The sequence below is a fragment of the Osmia bicornis genome, chromosome 10, assembly GCF_907164935.1.
Source record: "Osmia bicornis bicornis chromosome 10, iOsmBic2.1, whole genome shotgun sequence".
Classification (NCBI taxonomy): Eukaryota; Metazoa; Arthropoda; class Insecta; order Hymenoptera; family Megachilidae; genus Osmia; species Osmia bicornis.
In genome coordinates, this window is record NC_060225.1 from 8618708 (window position 1) to 8637125 (window position 18418).

General features: G+C 34.7%; 4 protein-coding genes across 22 annotated transcripts in view; 2 read left to right on the top strand and 2 right to left on the bottom strand.

The window, feature by feature from the left end:
* Window positions 1-28: 28 nt before the first annotated feature.
* Window positions 29-3423, bottom strand: LOC114876344 (acyl-CoA-binding domain-containing protein 4). 2 transcript variants are annotated; one of them, XM_029187717.2, is made up of 7 exons: window positions 3080-3144; window positions 2497-2674; window positions 1950-2143; window positions 1705-1867; window positions 1484-1638; window positions 1053-1397; window positions 29-968 (listed from the first exon to the last, which is right to left on the bottom strand). In XM_029187717.2, the coding sequence occupies exons 3-7, from the start codon at window positions 2115-2117 to the stop codon at window positions 828-830; spliced, it is 972 nt and encodes a 323-aa protein (XP_029043550.1). In that variant the 5' UTR covers window positions 2118-2143; window positions 2497-2674; window positions 3080-3144; the 3' UTR covers window positions 29-827. The 2 variants fall into 2 exon arrangements, with proteins under 2 accessions (XP_029043550.1, XP_029043549.1); XM_029187716.2 differs by lacking the exon at window positions 2497-2674 and having other exon boundaries at window positions 3080-3423.
* Window positions 3424-5495: 2072 nt separating this feature from the next.
* LOC114876311 lies at window positions 5496-7548 on the top strand. The gene is made up of 7 exons (XM_046287641.1): window positions 5496-5605; window positions 5706-5926; window positions 6002-6162; window positions 6238-6419; window positions 6494-6755; window positions 6825-7021; window positions 7091-7548. Exons 2-6 carry the CDS (start codon window positions 5724-5726, stop codon window positions 6965-6967), a joined length of 951 nt encoding a protein of 316 aa, XP_046143597.1. The 5' UTR covers window positions 5496-5605; window positions 5706-5723; the 3' UTR covers window positions 6968-7021; window positions 7091-7548.
* Window positions 7549-7732: 184 nt separating this feature from the next.
* On the top strand, window positions 7733-10766 carry LOC114876308. Its single transcript, XM_029187635.2, has 3 exons — window positions 7733-8385; window positions 8458-9193; window positions 9266-10766. The coding sequence occupies exons 1-3, from the start codon at window positions 8362-8364 to the stop codon at window positions 10483-10485; spliced, it is 1980 nt and encodes a 659-aa protein (XP_029043468.2). The 5' UTR covers window positions 7733-8361; the 3' UTR covers window positions 10486-10766.
* Window positions 10767-12811: 2045 nt separating this feature from the next.
* Window positions 12812-18418, bottom strand: part of LOC114876306 (kazrin) — a 57768-nt gene continuing 52161 nt past the window's right edge. For 13 of the 18 annotated variants that reach the window (XM_029187615.2, XM_029187620.2, XM_029187619.2 and 10 more), the window contains 4 exons: window positions 16257-16446; window positions 15297-15323; window positions 13707-13727; window positions 12812-13131 (listed from right to left, as the gene is read on the bottom strand). In XM_029187615.2, the coding sequence (XP_029043448.1) occupies window positions 12898-13131; window positions 13707-13727; window positions 15297-15323; window positions 16257-16446 (472 nt within the window). In that variant the 3' untranslated portion in view covers window positions 12812-12897. Of the gene's footprint in view, window positions 13132-13706; window positions 13728-15296; window positions 15324-16256; window positions 17922-18418 lie in introns of those variants that run through there. The other 5 variants (XM_029187622.2, XM_029187623.2, XM_029187633.2 and 2 more) reach the window with 5 other exon arrangements.

Sequence of the window (18418 nt, forward strand, 5' to 3'; positions counted from 1 at the left end):
AGGTATAAATAAGAATACAGAAAGATAATACTTTTTAATATTTTATTGAAATTGTACAAAGTGAAAAATATTAATGTATGATGAGACAAGTATTATTATCATCATTCATAGTTGTACTACTTAATAAAAGCTCTGCAAAACAAGTACAAACTATAAATATTATTACAATACACGATTAAAAATTGCACATTTTTATACAACATTTGTACACGAGTTTTATAGTATATCTGTTTTCAAATTAAAATTATAAGAAAATGAAAAAAGGATTCTATGGTGCTATCGAGAACAGCTATACTATTATCCTAAATAGATCGTAATTTTTTTAAAAACAGAATTGCACATTATAATATATTCTATTTTATACCTTTAACCTGAATTTACAGTATAAAATTTGTATATAATTTCTTTTCTATATTACAATATATGAATACATACATGTAACTATCTATTGTACATAGAGGATTATATTAATTCAGCTGTTTTTAACATGTTAACGCATAGATACCGATAAAATCTTTCTCTGATTCTTTCAATCTTTAAAATAAATAAATCTTTCTATACAATTACTGTACACATATTTAAATGTAAACAGTTCATGGAACAAATTTCAAACTTTTACACGATTAATGATAATTTATGCGAAACTGGGATCATTTTATCCTTACTTTTGGCCAAATATATATATATATATACTATATATATATTTCAATTACAGAAATTTGCTTCTGAATTATAATTCTTATAAAAACTTTATATTATTTGCACTTAACGTTATCTAACATTAAGAAGTGGAATATACTTTGAACGAGATAACAGTAATGATTAAATCACAGTCTCCGCTGACGATAACGTTGCGTTAAAGTAATTAAAAATTGTACTACGAACGGCCATAAAATTAAAATACTGAATAGCCGGGGTGAACATTCTGGTAAAGGCCACCACTGTGGGTACGAAGATGTAGGCTGCTTCTAAAAAATAATTCACTGTTTAGCAGGCAAACGTAATAGTAAAAATGAAATAAAGATCTTATTCTATCTTTTAATTACACTCACTATTTGTGGCATCAATGCTTGCAGTGTTTGACCTTCTAAGCTACGGACTCTAGCCGTTATTCTATCTAAATCTCTTTGTAAATTTTGCATAGTTGTAGCTATTTGATTCATAAATTCAGCATTGGTTTTCTCATCTTTTTTAGTACGCTGTTTATTTTTCTCTTGTTTACTTTCTGTTACCGTTTCTGCGTGACTATTTGTATTAGTGTATCCATTAATTAATTCTGAAGGTTGACTTTCTTTTGATTCTGTAGCTTTGTCAGTAGTACTATTCAATCCATTAGATATTTTTTGAGTACTATTCGAACCTTTTATCGTGTCCTTTTGCGATCGTTCTGGAGCAGACTATAAAAGAGAATGAATTTTAATATTAAAATGAAAAATAAAAATTGAAATAATATGGTGTATTTTCCATAATACCAGTAGCTTACTTCGACGGTATCTATAAATTCTTCTTCTTCTTCTTCTTCTTCTCCATCGGTGTCAGGTGGACTGACACTGTGGCTACTGGCTGGGCTAGTTTCTAAACTACTAGCAATATGCCGAGATACATTGCAAGATCTATGGGGTGATGTTTCCCTTGATACTGTATAAAAGAACAGTGAATATTGGACAACTATTTTGAATAACATGTATTTATTAGTATACTAACCTAGAGGCGAACCAGATAATGGTAAATCAGGTTGCGAACGCATGCGTTCTAAAACTGGGCCAAGAAGTAATTCCAAATCTTCGGGTGGGACATTATCGCAAAATGTATCTAAACTGTCTAAAAATGTAGCTACCTTGTCTGTATAAGACATTGTTTCTACAATCTATTAAATTGAAAAATCAATGTTAAATAGTATATAAATATTGTAACTACTACATTTAATTAGATATGTTTCTAAAATGAACCTTTTTCAGTTCTTCCACATAATTATTCATAGCCTCTGTTTTACTCATGTTTCCTAAACGTGTCCAAGCATCCCATTTTGCCTTTTTAATTACTTCCCAGAATGCAGGCTTTGGTTGTTCGCATGGTCCCTCTGTTGCTTGTTTATAATATGCATAAAAACGTAGCATAACTTCATTGCTAGGTTGATATGCTCCTAGAACACGAATCGTCAGTAAAAATCTATTCATAATGTAATACAATTCTAGTTATGTTTAAACAAATTTGTTTTGGAGATTATCAGTAAAAAATGAGTAAACAAAATTTTAATTGCTGAATCTTTAAAAATGTATTTACTTTAGGAATCTTACATATTTTGTTTTAACAACAAGTAGGGAAAAATTCATAACATTAAAAGTGTTAGTGCTTTAAAAATGTAAATATATTCGTGATCACTCAAGAAGAACATTCTAGCTTTAAATACAAAGTGCAATTCACTTATTCCTGCTCTGTTAGAAAGTGAAATGAGAACACTCACACAGTTACTTGTAATAAATAGAAAGTACATACATTCGTTTATTAATATAATAACATTAAAGTATATTATTTTTTATATAATTCTCTGATGTCAGTCTTAAGTTATACAATGTATGAAGCAGCTTTTATTGAAAATTTATAAACAATCAGTTGTTAGACATTTCTTTTTTATTACTTCCGCTAAAAACAATAGAAAATTGTTTTCCTGTTCCTGGAATATTGAATAACATGTAAGTATCGAAAGAAAAAACGAAGAAATATTAAATTAAAAACATCGTAAGTTTATCGCAGTTTGCTGAAAAATACGGATAAACATTTTGTTAAGTCACACGTGAACTTTGAACGATTGCTTCGTGAATGGTTCATGTATGAAATTAATGCGTTAAATACTTGCCGTTTGCGTACAGCTAATTAAAAAAACTAGTTTGACAGGTATCGCGTGAATAAAAAATTGAAAGAAAAAAGAAGGAAGGGTAGTGTATGTATTTATGATTATTTCTTAAAAGACAACATCGTAGATGTACTAAAACAAAATAAGGATTAGATTTTTAAATGATTAATATAAATAGGGGAAAATCGAAGTAACATAACGTAGGTAATTATTCGACAGATTTACCATTTTTTGGCAGATTCCGGATCACATTAACAGCCGCGTGAAACTGTTCTTCCGTCGTCATGGCAAAACCAGCAGTCTTTGAACAGATAGGTATTCACGCTTGCTTCGTTACGACGTTATTGTGTACTTTTTAATATTGACTACCTCTAAGGAATTCGATTAATATATTTCGAAACGAAATCAACTTCAAATGTTACTTGATCACCGTTGTATTCCACGTAAAATGGTTAAAAAATCAACTACAATAATGGAATGACAGATCACCGATTGATGACTGGCGATCGTCCGGCGATCATACATTTACAACCGCGCATGCGTATTAAATGATAATTGCTCACAGTTTAATCCCCTTCCTTTTTACTGTTTGTCGTCAATCGCATTTGGCACTTCGTAAGGAGAAGATGCACGACTTTCTTTAATAAGGTGACCATATTTTTTCGTTTATAGATATGTTATATTTTCATGAACTTATGTATCAAAACAATAAATTATTTTTACATTATTGTATTTGTCTTTCATAATTTGTAAAACATTGCATATGTATGAATTACCATTTCGATCGATGTTACATGCATAGTATTATAGGTGCATTGTTATCATTTGAAACATTTTATACACACACATGCAATGAAACCCCTTTGTTCTCAAGTGGGTTTGCGCCTTTCTCTAAATACTAGATATAATGGCTTCACCACCATAACTGGTGGGGTCATCAGGGCCCCTGGCGTCGGGAGTGGGGTTCCAGACGTCCTTGCACGGGGCCCAAGGAGAGGCCGCCACCGGGGGTCGCACCCGGTGGCGGCCTCACGTTAAACACTCGAGGATAGGCACTTGTGTGCCAGGCGTGGAGGGCTCCGGAGTAATACACATAAGGTCAGTGCTGGTCGCCGTGGGGTTTTAGTCAGTAAGAATCTGACACTCCCCCGCCGCCCACCCCCAGGGGGGGTCTTATGCAAGATTTCCCCATGCTAAAAAAAAAAAAAACAAAGGTATATTTACAAATTTAATTCCATTTTTGCACCCTTTATATCTCTGATTGCACTATATCTCTGCACCCTTATATCACTGCATTCCTTACATCCCAGCAACTCTTACATCCCAGCAACCCTTACATCTCAGTATTCCTAACATCTCTGCATCCCTTACATCTCTGCATTCTTTTCATCCCTACATTCCTTACATCGCTACATCCCTTATATCCCTACATTCTTTTCATCCCTACATTCTCTTCAGCCCTACATTCTTTTCATCCCTACATTCTCTGCAGCCCTGCATTCCCTTCATCCCTGCATTCTCTTCATCCCTACATTCTTTTCATCGCCACATTCCTCTCATCCCTACATTCCTTACATCGCTTCATCCCTTATATCCCAACATCCCTTACATCCCTGCATCCCTTATATGCCTGTATCCTTTACATCCTTGTATCACTTATATTCCTGCATTCCATATATCCCAGTACCTCCCTGAAATTGAGTAGAAATTTTATACAAATTTAGTTCCTTTTTTCGCCACCAGAGGGCGCTGATTCGACATCGAGATTTTAGTTCACATTTTTGCCGCTAGAGGGCCAAAAATTGAGCAAAATTTAGTTCCTTTTTCCAAAACCAGATGGCGCTGATCGAACATCGAAATTTTAGTTCACATTTTTGCCGCTAGAGGGCCAAAAATTGAGCAAAATTTAGTTCCTTTTTCCAAAACCAGATGGCGCTGATCGAACATCGAAATTTTAGTTCACATTTTTGCCGCTAGAGGGCCAAAAATTGAGCAAAATTTAGTTCCTTTTTCCAAAACCAGATGGCGCTGACCGAACATCGAAAATTTAGTTCACATTTTTGCCGCCAGAGGGCCAAAAATTGAAAATTCAAAAATTCAAAAATTCAAAAATGTTAGACCGGGGTTGTGCGTTTGCAATAATATTGCGGTCACAAGACTTTACTTACCTGTACTTACCTGTACTTACCTTTACTTACCTTCACTCGAACCAGTGTCCATAAATATATTTTTCATAATATACTATTATATTTATAATATATTTATTGTAAGGGTTACAAGGATGCGAAAGATGCAGGGTTGCAAGGAATGCAGAGATGTAAAGGATGCAAGGATATAAAGAATTGAGGGATGCAAAGGAAACGGAGATGTAAGGAATGCCCTTTTCATACGGACCTGAAGTCATCCTGGGGTGTTAGGGACCCCGATGAGTCGGTGGCACTCGTTGCATACCGCCGTGATTTGATATTGGGATGTTAGAGACCCCGAAGCGCCGGCGACTCTCTTTGCATACCGACACGATGTTATCTGGGGTGTTAGGAACCCCGAAGCGCCGGCGACTCTCTTTGCATACCGACACGATGTTATCTGGGGTGTTAGGAACCCCAAAGCTCCGGTGTCTCTCTTTGCATACCGACACGAATTCATCTGGGGTGTTAGGGACCCCGAAGCACGAATGACACTCTACATACCGAGATTATATAGCTTTAAAGATCGATATCTTATTGTAAAACAAATAATTTTTTAATTTTGGTGAGTACCGTATGTTACATTTAATTTCTTATGTAAATACATGTAAGGTTGCGCCATATGTATATTAAATTAAAGACTTAATTTTTTGTGTACGCTACAGGGAGAATAAGACTTAAATATGGCGTCAATTGGTCGTGGTCGTGGATGGTTACAGCATGACAAAAGCCCATTGCCTAAACCAGGAAAATTGACATGTCCCGAGGATGTTAATCATGCTGATATCGTTAACCTAATTAACCAGGTTAACGACGAGAATTTGACGGAAAAAGTAGATGAAATTATAAAATTGGTCAATGATGAAATGAACGAACAAAATTTTAAGTACTGTATAGCAATTTGAAATTTTAGTTAGCTTTGAAGTACTTCAAATCATTTGACTAATTTAACTATTTATAGGGACATACACGAAAAACTTTATAAACATGCTTTAAATGATAAGGAGTTTAGTTTGAAATTGTGGGAGGTATATAATAGCTCTATGTTCAAAACCACGTGTGATTCTGAAAACAGAAGTTTATATTCCCATTTAGTAACGTCTTTTCAAGTTGATTATGAAAGTATGTATATCTGAGATTGATACATATGAATGATATACATGTACATCGATTAATTAAGTTGTAATTATATTTTAGGAAGAAAAGATTTAAGGGAAGAGAATATAACACAATTTCATAATGCTATTTGTCTATTTGCGACATTTTTAAGTTCTAGGAAATTTATTCTGGCAAAAACATTTTTGTCGGCCTTATTGGATTACATGGAAATGCTAGTGGACACAGCTTCTGCTGATGATATCAAAATCTTTGCAGAATTAGTACATGTTGATTTAAACATTTTTTATTCAGAAGTTTACTATCTCATTTTATTAAATGTATATTGCACTTTTAGGTAATTATATGTGGACAATATTATCACGGTTCTTTTAAAGAAGAAATGGGTAACTTAATGATTACTGTAAGGGAAAAATTAATCAGAGACAATTTATCTGTTACATCTCGTGGAATTTTATTATATGTAATAGATCTAGAAAGTAGGAATTTTAATCCACTTCCTAAAAGTCTACAGGAATTTTATAAATCTCAGTTGGAAAGTAATTTTAAAGAAGGGGATAATAATGTGATAATTAAATCTTTAACAGAAATGGAAGATGGTAATGACAAATAATATGTAACACTTAGGGAATGCTTGTGTATTTATTAAGTGACGAATGAATGGCCAGTTGTAGAGCATAATTCTTCAAAGAATAACTCAAATCATCAGAAGCAAGATCGTAAGCTTGTAAAAAATCGAAGTTTAAGGGCAATTCGAGGTTCTGGTGATTGCAGATATAAACAGACTAATAATATGAAACAAGAAAAATAAAATAAGTAACGAGCACACGTCGTGTACATTTTTATTACTTCAATTAATTGATAGGTAAATACAGATTATACATTACTTATATTTAAATCAATTTTTATAAATTCTGTTTATTTTATGTTTCAGGTTGGTATCAAAGCAAATATAAAAGTAATTCCAAAGAAGTAGCATGTTCAAAGTATTATCTGGATGGAAAAATATGCATGATATCACTACGAATATTACATCACAAAGAAAACTTACAAAACTGAATGTTATATTTTACTTTAAAAGACGTGGACGATTAGATGTATCTTTTTAACAAAAAGAACGTACCGTGATATATATATATTAATTTCCTAATTAGTATACTGCAAGTGTGTATTAAGTATCATACTATAACATCACATTGTATTATTAGCTAACATTAATCAAGTAGAACCAACCAATACTATAAACGAGTAGTTTTTATATAAATTATTCATGTGTTTTTGTTTGTTGCAAATTATGTTTTTTATCAAACTTAGATGTTTAACACATAACAAAGATTTCTTATTCATTCGAATGTATTGTTTCTTTTAATAATAATTATTTAATAAAAATGAGATGTGGAATTTATTTGTAGTGTACCTGCAATCATTAACTATAGTACGTAAGTTAAAAAAGAAAATTAATAATCCTGATACCAGAAGTAAATTTCAAATCGAAATTCCCCTGTCCCGCCATTTTAAAAATCGTGCCACCTCTTCGCACATTCTGTGATCCTGATACCAGGAGTAAATTTCGAACCATAAATTCCCCTACTTTGTCTTTCTAAAAATCGTGCCACCTCTTTGTATATTCTGTGAACCTAATACTTGATAAGAGATGCAGGGATATAAGGGTTGCAGGGATGTAAGAGATGCAAAAATGTAAGGGTTGCAGGAGTATAATTGATACAGGAATATAAGGGATGCAGAGATGATTGAAAACAACAGCATGTATATTATTGTTGGATCTATAGTCACTGCTCTAACAGTAACATTCCTTCGTCCTTGACGGTCTAACGCATACTAAGCTAACAGCTAACGTTCCAGCGGTTTCTGCATATACATATTTATGATGGTTACCTTCACTCCAGTATTCATTAGCTCGGGGTGGGAGATATAAACATATGTTTGTCAGTTTGTCCTTGCTAAATTTAACGATCTTCCATATATAAAGCTTTTACCACGTTCTGTTCCCTGTTCATCTATTTTGTTTATAAACTTCAGATCGTTAATTTAACTATTAGTATTTCACCTGTAAAAACTTTAAGACGATTGATTTCCTTCTAAGTTTTATTACGTATCTTAAGTTTTTATTTGTATAATCTTCATGTTAACTGAAACCTATAAAAATCAAGAATACTTTCTACCTATTTAAATATATGAAAAACAATGGCTTGCAATGATATACAGAAGGTAAATCTGATTACTTTTATTCTTTATATTTAGGTAATTATTATTCACTGTATTTTTCTATGTTTCAATTAGATGGAAGTAATAAACCTTGCTACAAAGTACCAACAAAGTTATTATGAACTTCTCCCCAATTGGTTTGAATATGATTCTACTAATTATGAATATATAAGACATCAAGTTGGATATGCTCTTTTTGGCCATTCTCAAATAATAAATCAAGGTAATGGTACTTCTCCTCAAGTTCCTACTGGAAGTAACGATGATACATTTGGTGGAATTGTATATGATAAAAAATCATGTAAAGTTATCGACAAGATATACCAACAAATAATTCAGTATGGAAGGAAAGATAAAAATAGCCCTATTTATACTGGAATTATATATAATATAATAATGATACATCAGAAGCCACAAAAGGAAATAAAAGAGACAGATGAGAAGAAAGAAATCAGAAACATGCATTCCTTACCAGTGTTTAAGATTCAAAATGATAAGGATAATGTATGGTATATAGATAATGAAGGTAGAATATATAAAAATTGGAAGGACTATTTGACTAACAATACGTTACCCAAGTGTACTATGATTTTACCCAAAGATGGAATCTATCAGTGTGATCCAAACTGTAAAGTAAGCGAATATTCTTCAACTGTATGGATTGAAACATTGGATTCACCTGCTTGCGCAACTAAACGTTCAGTTCTTTCTGCTCTTGATATTGCTGCGAACACCATATCTTTAAGTGCTGGTATCGGATTGGGTGTTGCTACTTTTGTTACACCTGCTGGACCTGCATTGATAACTGCAGGTATAAATATTTCTCCTCTTTTCTATTCTATTATAACAGTTATAAGTTTTTTCAATAGATTTTGTTTTTCAGGTCTTATCGTTAATGGCATAAGTGGTACATGGAATATCGCTAGAAGCTCGCAAAAATTAATAGACTTTTCTAAACACAAACAATCTATTAATCCTATAAGTAGAAATGCGTTTCCTGCGTGGCTTGGAATGAGCAGCTCGGTTTTGGCAATAGGAACCAGCGGAGGAGCGATGCTTCTATCCAGAGCTGCTAGAACTGCTGCACAAGGCAAGAGTATAAGTACAGCGGTTAAATTGGCACACGATTCAATGGTAGTAAGCAGTTTAACTGTCCATGGGGTCGGCATAGCGTACGATGGATATTGTTTAATCGACAAATATCAAGAGGAAAAGAAAATTGATTTGGCTGATATAACTATCTTTGTTTCTCATGTATTGTTCTTTAGTAATACCGTGATTAACGCTAAATTAGCTAATCAGATGATAAGAACATGGAAGGGTACCATTTTTGAGAAGTTTAAGAATATTTTACGTATCAATCGTCTTAAGGAGGAATGCAATAAGATAGTAAGAATGAAGAACCCAAATGTACAAAAGAAATCAGAGGGTATTATATATGGATTGAGAAAAGTTATCAGCTCAGAAGAATTTTTAAACAGTCTGAGCAGGACAAGCTGGAGTCCTAATTCCTATATACACTATCAGAATGATAAAATTGTTCTGAACAATATGAAATTATTAGACCCTATGGTGTTCATTGGACACGTGTTGACGATCGGTTCGGTAGGATTAAACTTAATACAATCAGGTATATTGGAAGATATTCAAGGCACTGATGAAGTATTCATGAAACTAAAACGCGTCCTAGGGCGATTATTAAACAGATTCTATCCAGATAAAGTTACTTCGGAACAGTCGCTCGACGTTAATAATTTTGACGAGCTGCTAACAGAAATGAAACATGTGACAAATGCGAAAGATATTTTAATCAAGATCTTTAAAATCTCAACAATTGTAATAAGTCGTTGCAACAGCCCTGACCAATTTTTCAATGAAATGATTTACTTTCTATGGTCATATTGTAAAGTAACTTTAAAAGAACACATCTCAGAGACTGGCTGCAAGATTAAGAATAACGGAAGCTGGGTATGCAACCTATTACACAATATAGTTACATGTATGCACGATTACATCGATACGTTAGGCGACGATTTATTTGCAGCCTTTTATACGTACATATTAAACCGTGAAAGAACGCAAATGTATAATTATAATGAATAGTAAACAGTGTACGTATTACTAGTGATAGTGAAAGAAAAATTTTTATATTAATTGTAAGTGACCTGCTAGTACAAGCATAAAAAAATAAGTATTTTGTGATTAGTATTAAATAAGCGAAAGGTATTATTAGAAGAGATAAAGACTGCCTGAGGGATTATTTAATTTTTTGTATGAATCGAACGATAATGTTTCTGTATAATTTATTTTGAATGCATGCGAGTATTGCTTTATATTGCGACTATTGATAAGATAAAATAAACGAGAATTTGTGTCGCACAGAAGTGAAGGCATTCAGTTTATTTTTTCGTTTCCTCCCAAATATTTTGAATACATCTCACACAAATATATACAGACGATACTGAGCACATTTACAACTTGTTTCTTTCTGAATCATTGGTCACGTTTATCGTTTATAAAGACACATCCACAAAGCGAGCGTTACACGAGAACGTCGTCGATTAAAAATTCTCCCCTTAGAACGACGACCCCAGTGGGGTATATCGTGGTGCGTTTTTTTTTTTTGAAAAATAAATTACACCTAAACTAATTTACCCGAATAAATTACTTAGGTACGCGCGGTGAATGGATAAGAAAAGAATCTCTTGGAGAGTATTGATTCATTGTTTGTCCTCTGGCAAACGACGATAATACTGATCCACCAATTAAAAAAACGTACGGTTCTCAATTGAAATAATTTATCATCGAGTTATAAATACGAAGTGAAATTGATAGCTACGAATAAATAGTACATAATGGATAATAGTTGAATTTTATCTACAAAATATCGTCGTCCATGAGTACTTAGGTACACGAGCGTTCAAATTGTAATCATTCAATATGCTGTCACCTTACATGACCCATCAACTCTCGACAGTTTACTGTCGATCGTTATAACGCGATAATTTATAATAATTAATAATCAATATATCACGTACACGGTTGAATAAACGCGTTAATTAACTCTCTCTTTTCCTCTCTTAAATATGTATGCACGTAGTTTGCCACGTCGTCCCTTAATTATGATTAATAATTAATTACAGCATAACGCGTGAACGACGTTCATATTTCTGGTCTAACGTGACAATAATAACACATAATTAATCTCGTAATCTGGAAAAATCGTTTCTCCGTGTGCGTTCGAAGAAAAAGAAGAAAATACAATATTTCATTTTGACGAGACCGCTGCACTTTTCTCGACTGATCCCTTATTTCTGTTTCTCTCGTAATTATGTACAAATGTATCACGAACGTAGAAAACACGATAACGAAATGAGAAGATAAAATAGAGAAGCTTTTTCGAGATCGCTAAGAAAAAGAAACGCTCAATGTATACGTATATCCATCGTTTAGTCGCTTATGATAAAACTAATCTTGTCATTTGGTCGTCGACTTATTTCATCTTTCATTCTCTGAGATTTCGTCGATCGTTGAAGCAGGACCTCGAGAAACAACGACTGGAATGTATAAGTGTGTTTCAAAGGTTTGTAGAATGCAACTAAGAAGCCCTGTTACGCTTCTTTTTATCGACTGGTGATATTTAAACGGATGATCATCAGTCTGTTGTCTTTTGTGTATCGCACTTTCAGAATAGACGATTCATACTCTTCTCGATGTCGGTTGAACACTATAAAATCCGTCCCAAACAGGCACACCAGTTCTCTGTCGTGTGATATTAAGAATACTTCACAAATATAATGTCTTTAACCCTTTCAATTTTAAGACATTCCTTCCCCTATGTTTCTCTTTAATTAAAACACCTCTAAATTACACCAGACTGTACTGATTCTTCAAGAACTTCAAAATAGTCTTCCTATTAGACTACACACAATAGATTGTACGTAATCTGTATCATCCAAAATAAACAACTTCTAACATTATCTCTCTGTTACTGATTTTTAAATATTACAGACAGAACACAAGTCTATTAAAAAAATAGTACAAGTTCTGGACCAAGTTCCAGCGAATAAAATTTAAATTTACTTTTCATTATCATTTCTCTATCACAAAGACCTTTCGACCTATCCAAACTCTTAAACAACATAAACTATTCAATTATCTCATCGATGATCACCGACATAAGTTAACGAGCTCTCGAAGAATCAGCTAAGCCAGGTATGTCCTAGGATTGCTCTTCGAATTTCCAGTGTCGTCCTTGGTGGTGCAGGACCAAGCTTCTTCGGCCAAGCTGCCGTATCTCTGCACCCCTGGGAAGGGTGGTCCGCTACTCTGGGGCGAGTAATAACCACCCTTCAATTGATAATAGTTCCCTGTCTGTTGGTACTGGTACTGGTCGCTGGATAGAACGTTGCTGTATCCAGAGTACGAGCTGTACTGGGAAGGAGAGTAGGAGGACGGGTATCCTCGTTCGCTCAGGCTTCGGTAAGGCCCCGAATGTTGGGGCCTACCCTCCTGTCAGACAGGCGTGCTCACAGCCGGGCTGGTTATGTAGTCGATGTCGCCGATGCTTTTCACGCGACGATGCCTCTTGTTGCTGGTTATCGGTCGTGGCGGTAATTGAGGCGGGGGCGGTGAATTGCTGCGGGCGCTGCTCATGTACTGGCTGGCCAAACTTCCGGTATCCGACGAGGACGATGGCGATGCCTTCTCGCTTCTCGGTCGTAAACCAAACGCTCGACTCAACGATCCCTGCGGAGAGACGGTTAACGGAGTTACGAGTTGAGATTTACGTGGTACGAGTTTTAGGTCTGCGTCTAGACTTCCTCGAGGGGAACGACGATATCTAACAGCTACATGGAAGTCTAACAGAGTGGGATGGAGTTTGCGAAATGAGATTTGGATGCTGGTCAAAGTTTCCGAGGGAAAGTTTACATTAAGTTTAACTTATAGCAAATGTTTAAAATTGACTGATTTATTTTATAATTAATTTAGAAATATTGCGACTAACACTCGGAAGCTCTGATTACTCTAGCGATTTAGATAATGAAAGTTTTAGGATTCGATGAGGATTAAAGAAATGTGAGGAGAGGTGATTTTTTATTTGGTTGTGATCAAGCTGAGGATGCACGTGCAGTCTACGCTTATGCAATGTAAAAATTAAAAAATAAATACATAAGTAATTAGAAATTGATTAATAAGGAAGATAAATTTGAACGAAAAATTTATAATTGTTGCTACGTGTACGAGAAATGAGAAATTGTGAGAAATTAAAGGAATATAAAATAAGAATAATCATGGCACGCAAATAGATTATGGGCGCATACCTGTGAGCTCTTCCACGACAACTATTAAAGGACGAAACAAGGAATATTAAGAACCCACGCCGTGAATTCCACATTGAAATCATCAGTTTATATTTACAATAATGGCTCGTTATTGTTATAATTGCGTTAAGGTTGTTAAAAATCGAGTGTCTGCGCTCGGATATTTCGTTTCATTCTTTTCTTTCTTAATGCAATGTGCTCACTACGATAATGTACCCGTAAAGACGGTACACTCTGAATAACATACATGAAAAGGAGAGACGTGGTAATTGATTTGTTGCTTTATCTATGTACAGTGTTTACAGTGTGGCGGCGATACAATCAGCCTTCGAACGAGAATTTTTATTATTTAATAGTCGAGGGTAACTAAGATTCGCGGCGTTTTTACTCGTAATTCATCGAACTTCAATATTTCGTAAATAAAAATTATTAAAATCGAAAATTAATGAAAAATACTTGGGACAGAGAAAGAAAATTAAACAAAATTATTAAAGTTTCTAAATTACAATGGCTTACCTTGTACACTCGTATAATAATAAATAAATAAATGATTTAAATTAAAGAAATTGTATATTTTGCTGTTCGATGAATTACGGATCAAAAGACTTGTTCTTTTTTTTTAATTTTAAATTCGACTAGGTTAAGCTCGTGTTGCGCGAATATATCGCGAGATATGGAATCTCGATCTCCTTAAAACTTCGATGAAATACACGCTGCGAATCGTTTACAAGTTTTACAAGTAACAGGGGGATAGGATCTTTTGTGTGTATCTACGATAACAGGCGAATGTCGGTGTATTTTCAAAGACGCTCGACACTCTCGGCGAGATGTCCCGAGAATAGCCGAGTACGAGACCTCGTCTCGCCTCGGCCTTCTTCGTCGCGCCTCGTCAGCGCGCGCATCGAAGGCGGTAATTTTAATCCGAGTCAACGAGATATTTTGGCAAGAGCGAGAAAATGAATGAATTTAGTAATAAACTAACAAGTGAAATGAGAGTATAGAAAATAGGTATGATGTAGCCTCGCGTTATTAATTTCTCGCCAAGAGTGTAGAGCGGATTAGACCGAGGGTCGAGATTCATTAGAATCGTCCAAATTTCAGCGGAGTGTACTCATGAGATCAATTTTTGACTGTACTTGAAAAATTGCTTACCGAGACACTTCGCTAAAATCCAGACAATCGGTCACCACGAAGAGACACACGGAGAAATTAATTTCAAACGATGTCTCTTCGTTTTGGAGAACGTTCTAAGATTGCCAATGACTATCTACGATGTTTCTATCAAAAAACCGAGACACGAATTATTTTCCTAAAGTTTCCCCGAGAGAATGCCTCAAGGTCCTTCAAAATGAAAAAGAAAAATTAAAATCGAGTTTTCGATAGATTTATTTCTTTGATCTTGAGGAAACTTTGAGGAATGACGTTTGAACGTACGCAAACTGAATAGTTGAAAAAGAAAGAGGAAATTTTATATTGGAGCCCCCTACGATGACAGTGATTTATACACGTAGAACGAAAGAAAGGATAAACTAATACAGATATATAGATACATATACGTATATATAAATATATACATATATTATACCGAACCTTTTTCAAGTAAAGAAGACTGCAGGTCTGCGACGATCCACAGGATGCAGGGACAATGATTAACGTTAGGTCGAGCTCATAGCTCACAGCTTTTAACCCTTATCAAATTCGAATTCAATTACGTTGTAGTTGCAGATAATTCTTTTTTTTTAATTCTATAAATTGAGACTAAAACTCAAATAAATTTTTCTAATACAAATCCCTATTTCAAACACACTAATAATGAACAAGTATTAGTTATCTGTGTCTACAAAGTGTGAACGGATCTCGATAAGGGTTAAATTCGATCAGGATATATCATTGAAACGGGAATTTCGTATTTCGATAGAATGCTGCGCGAGCGTCCTAACCTAAGCGATGCCATGCAATCGTGCCAATGAAGAAAATTAAACGAAATAAAATACTGAATATATACAACTAAAATGACGACAAATTAACATGACGGCACCTGTGAATTGTGCATGATCGAACAAGTTTCGTAATCAATAATTGATCGAGTTATTCTCTGCATCCGATGAAACAATTCCCAAGTATCGATAAAATTATAACCAAGTAACTCGAGCAATTATTGTAAATAATTTGTTATGCGTGATTATGCAATAATCAGGGCCGTGTTTAAATAAATTTGTCTGCTTCGATTTTGGAATTTTATTAAAAAAATTTTAAGGGCCCCGATTTTCATTTGCATGCCTAGGATACGTCAACTGTGACGTATTAATCACGATATCGTTCAAGGCAGACTGCTTCTTAAATTTATTTATTTAAAACTTTGAATCAAGCTAAAGAAGAAAATTCTATTTATTTAAAAATACAATAAAAGAAGCAGTAGGCCAAGAACGAAAATCGTAGCCTGCACCAGCTCGAGGAAGATAGTAAGGTGAAAAATCGATAAAATACGACCGAGTTTCCGGTGCAGTTGTGAATGGACCGGGGTGTCTTTGAATCTATACGATACGTTACCCTCAGGCTGGATCTGCGTCTATCGACCGTTCCCGAGTGATTGGCCGTCATATGAAGGGCGGACAGGGAGCTCTGATGATGCTGAAGATGAAGGGCCCTGCTTCCACGACCGAGGCTACCGCCCGCGCTCACGGTGCTCATAGGACGACCTCCGGCTGTGCTGTTCCTCGGGACCACCTCCAGCTGACCTCTACACACACGCACACCACGCTACATGCACGCCTTTCCTGACCTACACTCATCCTGACCGTTTATATCCACACACCTTGGTGACACCGCGGACACACACACGTTCGGCACGTTTTGCAGCGAACCTCTCCTATTTTTTTTAATTAAACTTACTTCATGTGAGACTAAGGTCTGTGCCTTACAATAAAAATAAAGAATGTGTCCATATATGGATTCCAGAACAGTATTTTGACAATGGAATTGAAATATATTAATTTTCTCTTGTTAACTTTATAGGGGAGAAGATTGATAAGTGCAGAATGTTCTGTGCGAATGGAATAATTTGAAAATTAATTAATGATAAATTAATTAAACAGTGGCTCGCTGCAAGTGCTCGACGATAGAACGAGATGTATCATAATGAATATCTAGTTACAACATAAATATACATACACAAGCATTTTGTGCACCATCGATATAGAAGAATGTATAATAATAATGATTTACTGAACGCCAAAGATGCCCAGGGTAGATCCAGGGTGGATCGACCGAGACGCATCGAACAAGGCTGTTCAATCAATTGGATTAAACACCGAACAATCAAAAAATGTAAATATCAAAGTTGGCAAATCAGAAAAAGATGAAAGGAATCCATAATGCACGCTGGTGTGATCCGTGGTTCCATTACAATTACACTCTCCCTATGTTTTCTATATAGAAAGAAATGAATATTCTATCATTGCATAAAGAATGTCAAAGAAATTAATCAATTTTCTAATTTTATACAATACAGCAGATGATACTATACAAAGATATTTACTTTCCTATTTTAGTGTCAAAGAGATATTTGATATAAGAAATCTCTGTCATTTGATCTATTTGTTTAAACAAAAAGATCACGGATTACACCAGAATTACTAATATTAACGTGTGCTGTACATAGCGCAGTGCAGTGCAGGCGGCAGCTGTGGGCTACGGCTCAGCTATGAGAGACATTACCGATGGATCCGCGATCGAGTGGACTGCAGACCCAGCGAATCGCTGCGGTGCCGAGTACAATGTTTTAATAATTAATAGTAATAATAATAATAAATTTCATCGAGTATACTGCATGTTTGTATATGTACATTATGTCGAGACTGTACTGTACTGTATATACGTGTGTGTATTCCCGATATATCCAAGTATGGCGTGTGTATTACGGATGAGTACTTACATACTAAACCAACATCGAGCAAACCTCGACGGTATCGAAACCTGTTCCATCCCCGTTTCACAGACGAGATTTACTCGAGCCAGCATGCACAGTTACCTCTTTGTAGTATTTATCTATCTCATCATGCGTTTTCTGCATTGTTAATCGTTTCGGTCCTCGTCTCCTAGTTGGATTAGCTAAGGTCTCTTATGATATGTATGATGTCCAATGTCAGTTTGTCGTAATGAACTGATTCTATCTTTTTGTTTCTTGTTTGCATTTAAATTGACTGATTCTAGAAACTGAGAGATAGTATGATTTTAAAACAAACATGAGAGATAATGGTAGAGGAAGCTTGTAAAGTAACTTGTTCTAAATTTCAAATGACAGTGGTTTTTTTTTTTTTGGAAGAAAAAGCATAGCTTGTAAAGTTGCAGATATCTTCCTCTATTATTTTCATTTGATTTGTCTTTCGTCTTCGAATAGCATAATAGAAGCCTTACGATTTTACTATTCTTTGCGTGTATATCGTGATTAGATTCTAAATTACCCTTTGCTTGATTCTTGATTATATACAAACTTTCCAATATTATACTGTTTCTATTAAAAACGCTTCAACGGAAGCGGAAATTTTCATCTTAAATAACATTAATGCAAGTTACTTTGTTTAAGCTCGCCCGATTATTATGTACAATTTCATCGATCTTGAGACGGATCAATTAAATGATATTCCCCCGAATATTAACATCAACGATCAATGATTTTTAATTGATAGATCATAAATTGGAACACCCTGAAA

Excerpts from the sequence above, each read along its gene's own strand:
- LOC114876308 (XM_029187635.2), top strand. The coding sequence starts at position 8,362 with ATGGCTTGCAATGATATACAGAAG. Across the intron at positions 8,386-8,457 it reads CTTGCAATGATATACAGAAG|ATGGAAGTAATAAACCTTGC; the intron begins GTAAATCTGATT and ends TGTTTCAATTAG. Across the intron at positions 9,194-9,265 it reads ACCTGCATTGATAACTGCAG|GTCTTATCGTTAATGGCATA; the intron begins GTATAAATATTT and ends TTTGTTTTTCAG.
- LOC114876311 (XM_046287641.1), top strand. The coding sequence starts at position 5,724 with ATGGCGTCAATTGGTCGTGGTCGTGGATGGTTACAGCATGACAAAAGC. Across the intron at positions 6,163-6,237 it reads TTTTCAAGTTGATTATGAAA|GAAGAAAAGATTTAAGGGAA; the intron begins GTATGTATATCT and ends ATTATATTTTAG. Across the intron at positions 6,756-6,824 it reads TTTAACAGAAATGGAAGATG|TTGTAGAGCATAATTCTTCA; the intron begins GTAATGACAAAT and ends ATGAATGGCCAG.
- LOC114876344 (XM_029187716.2), bottom strand. The coding sequence starts at position 3,140 with ATGACGACGGAAGAACAGTTTCACGCGGCTGTTAATGTGATCCGGAAT. Across the intron at positions 2,144-3,079 it reads CCGGAATCTGCCAAAAAATG|GAGCATATCAACCTAGCAAT; the intron begins GTAAATCTGTCG and ends TTCGTGTTCTAG. Across the intron at positions 1,639-1,704 it reads ATTATCTGGTTCGCCTCTAG|TATCAAGGGAAACATCACCC; the intron begins GTTAGTATACTA and ends TCTTTTATACAG.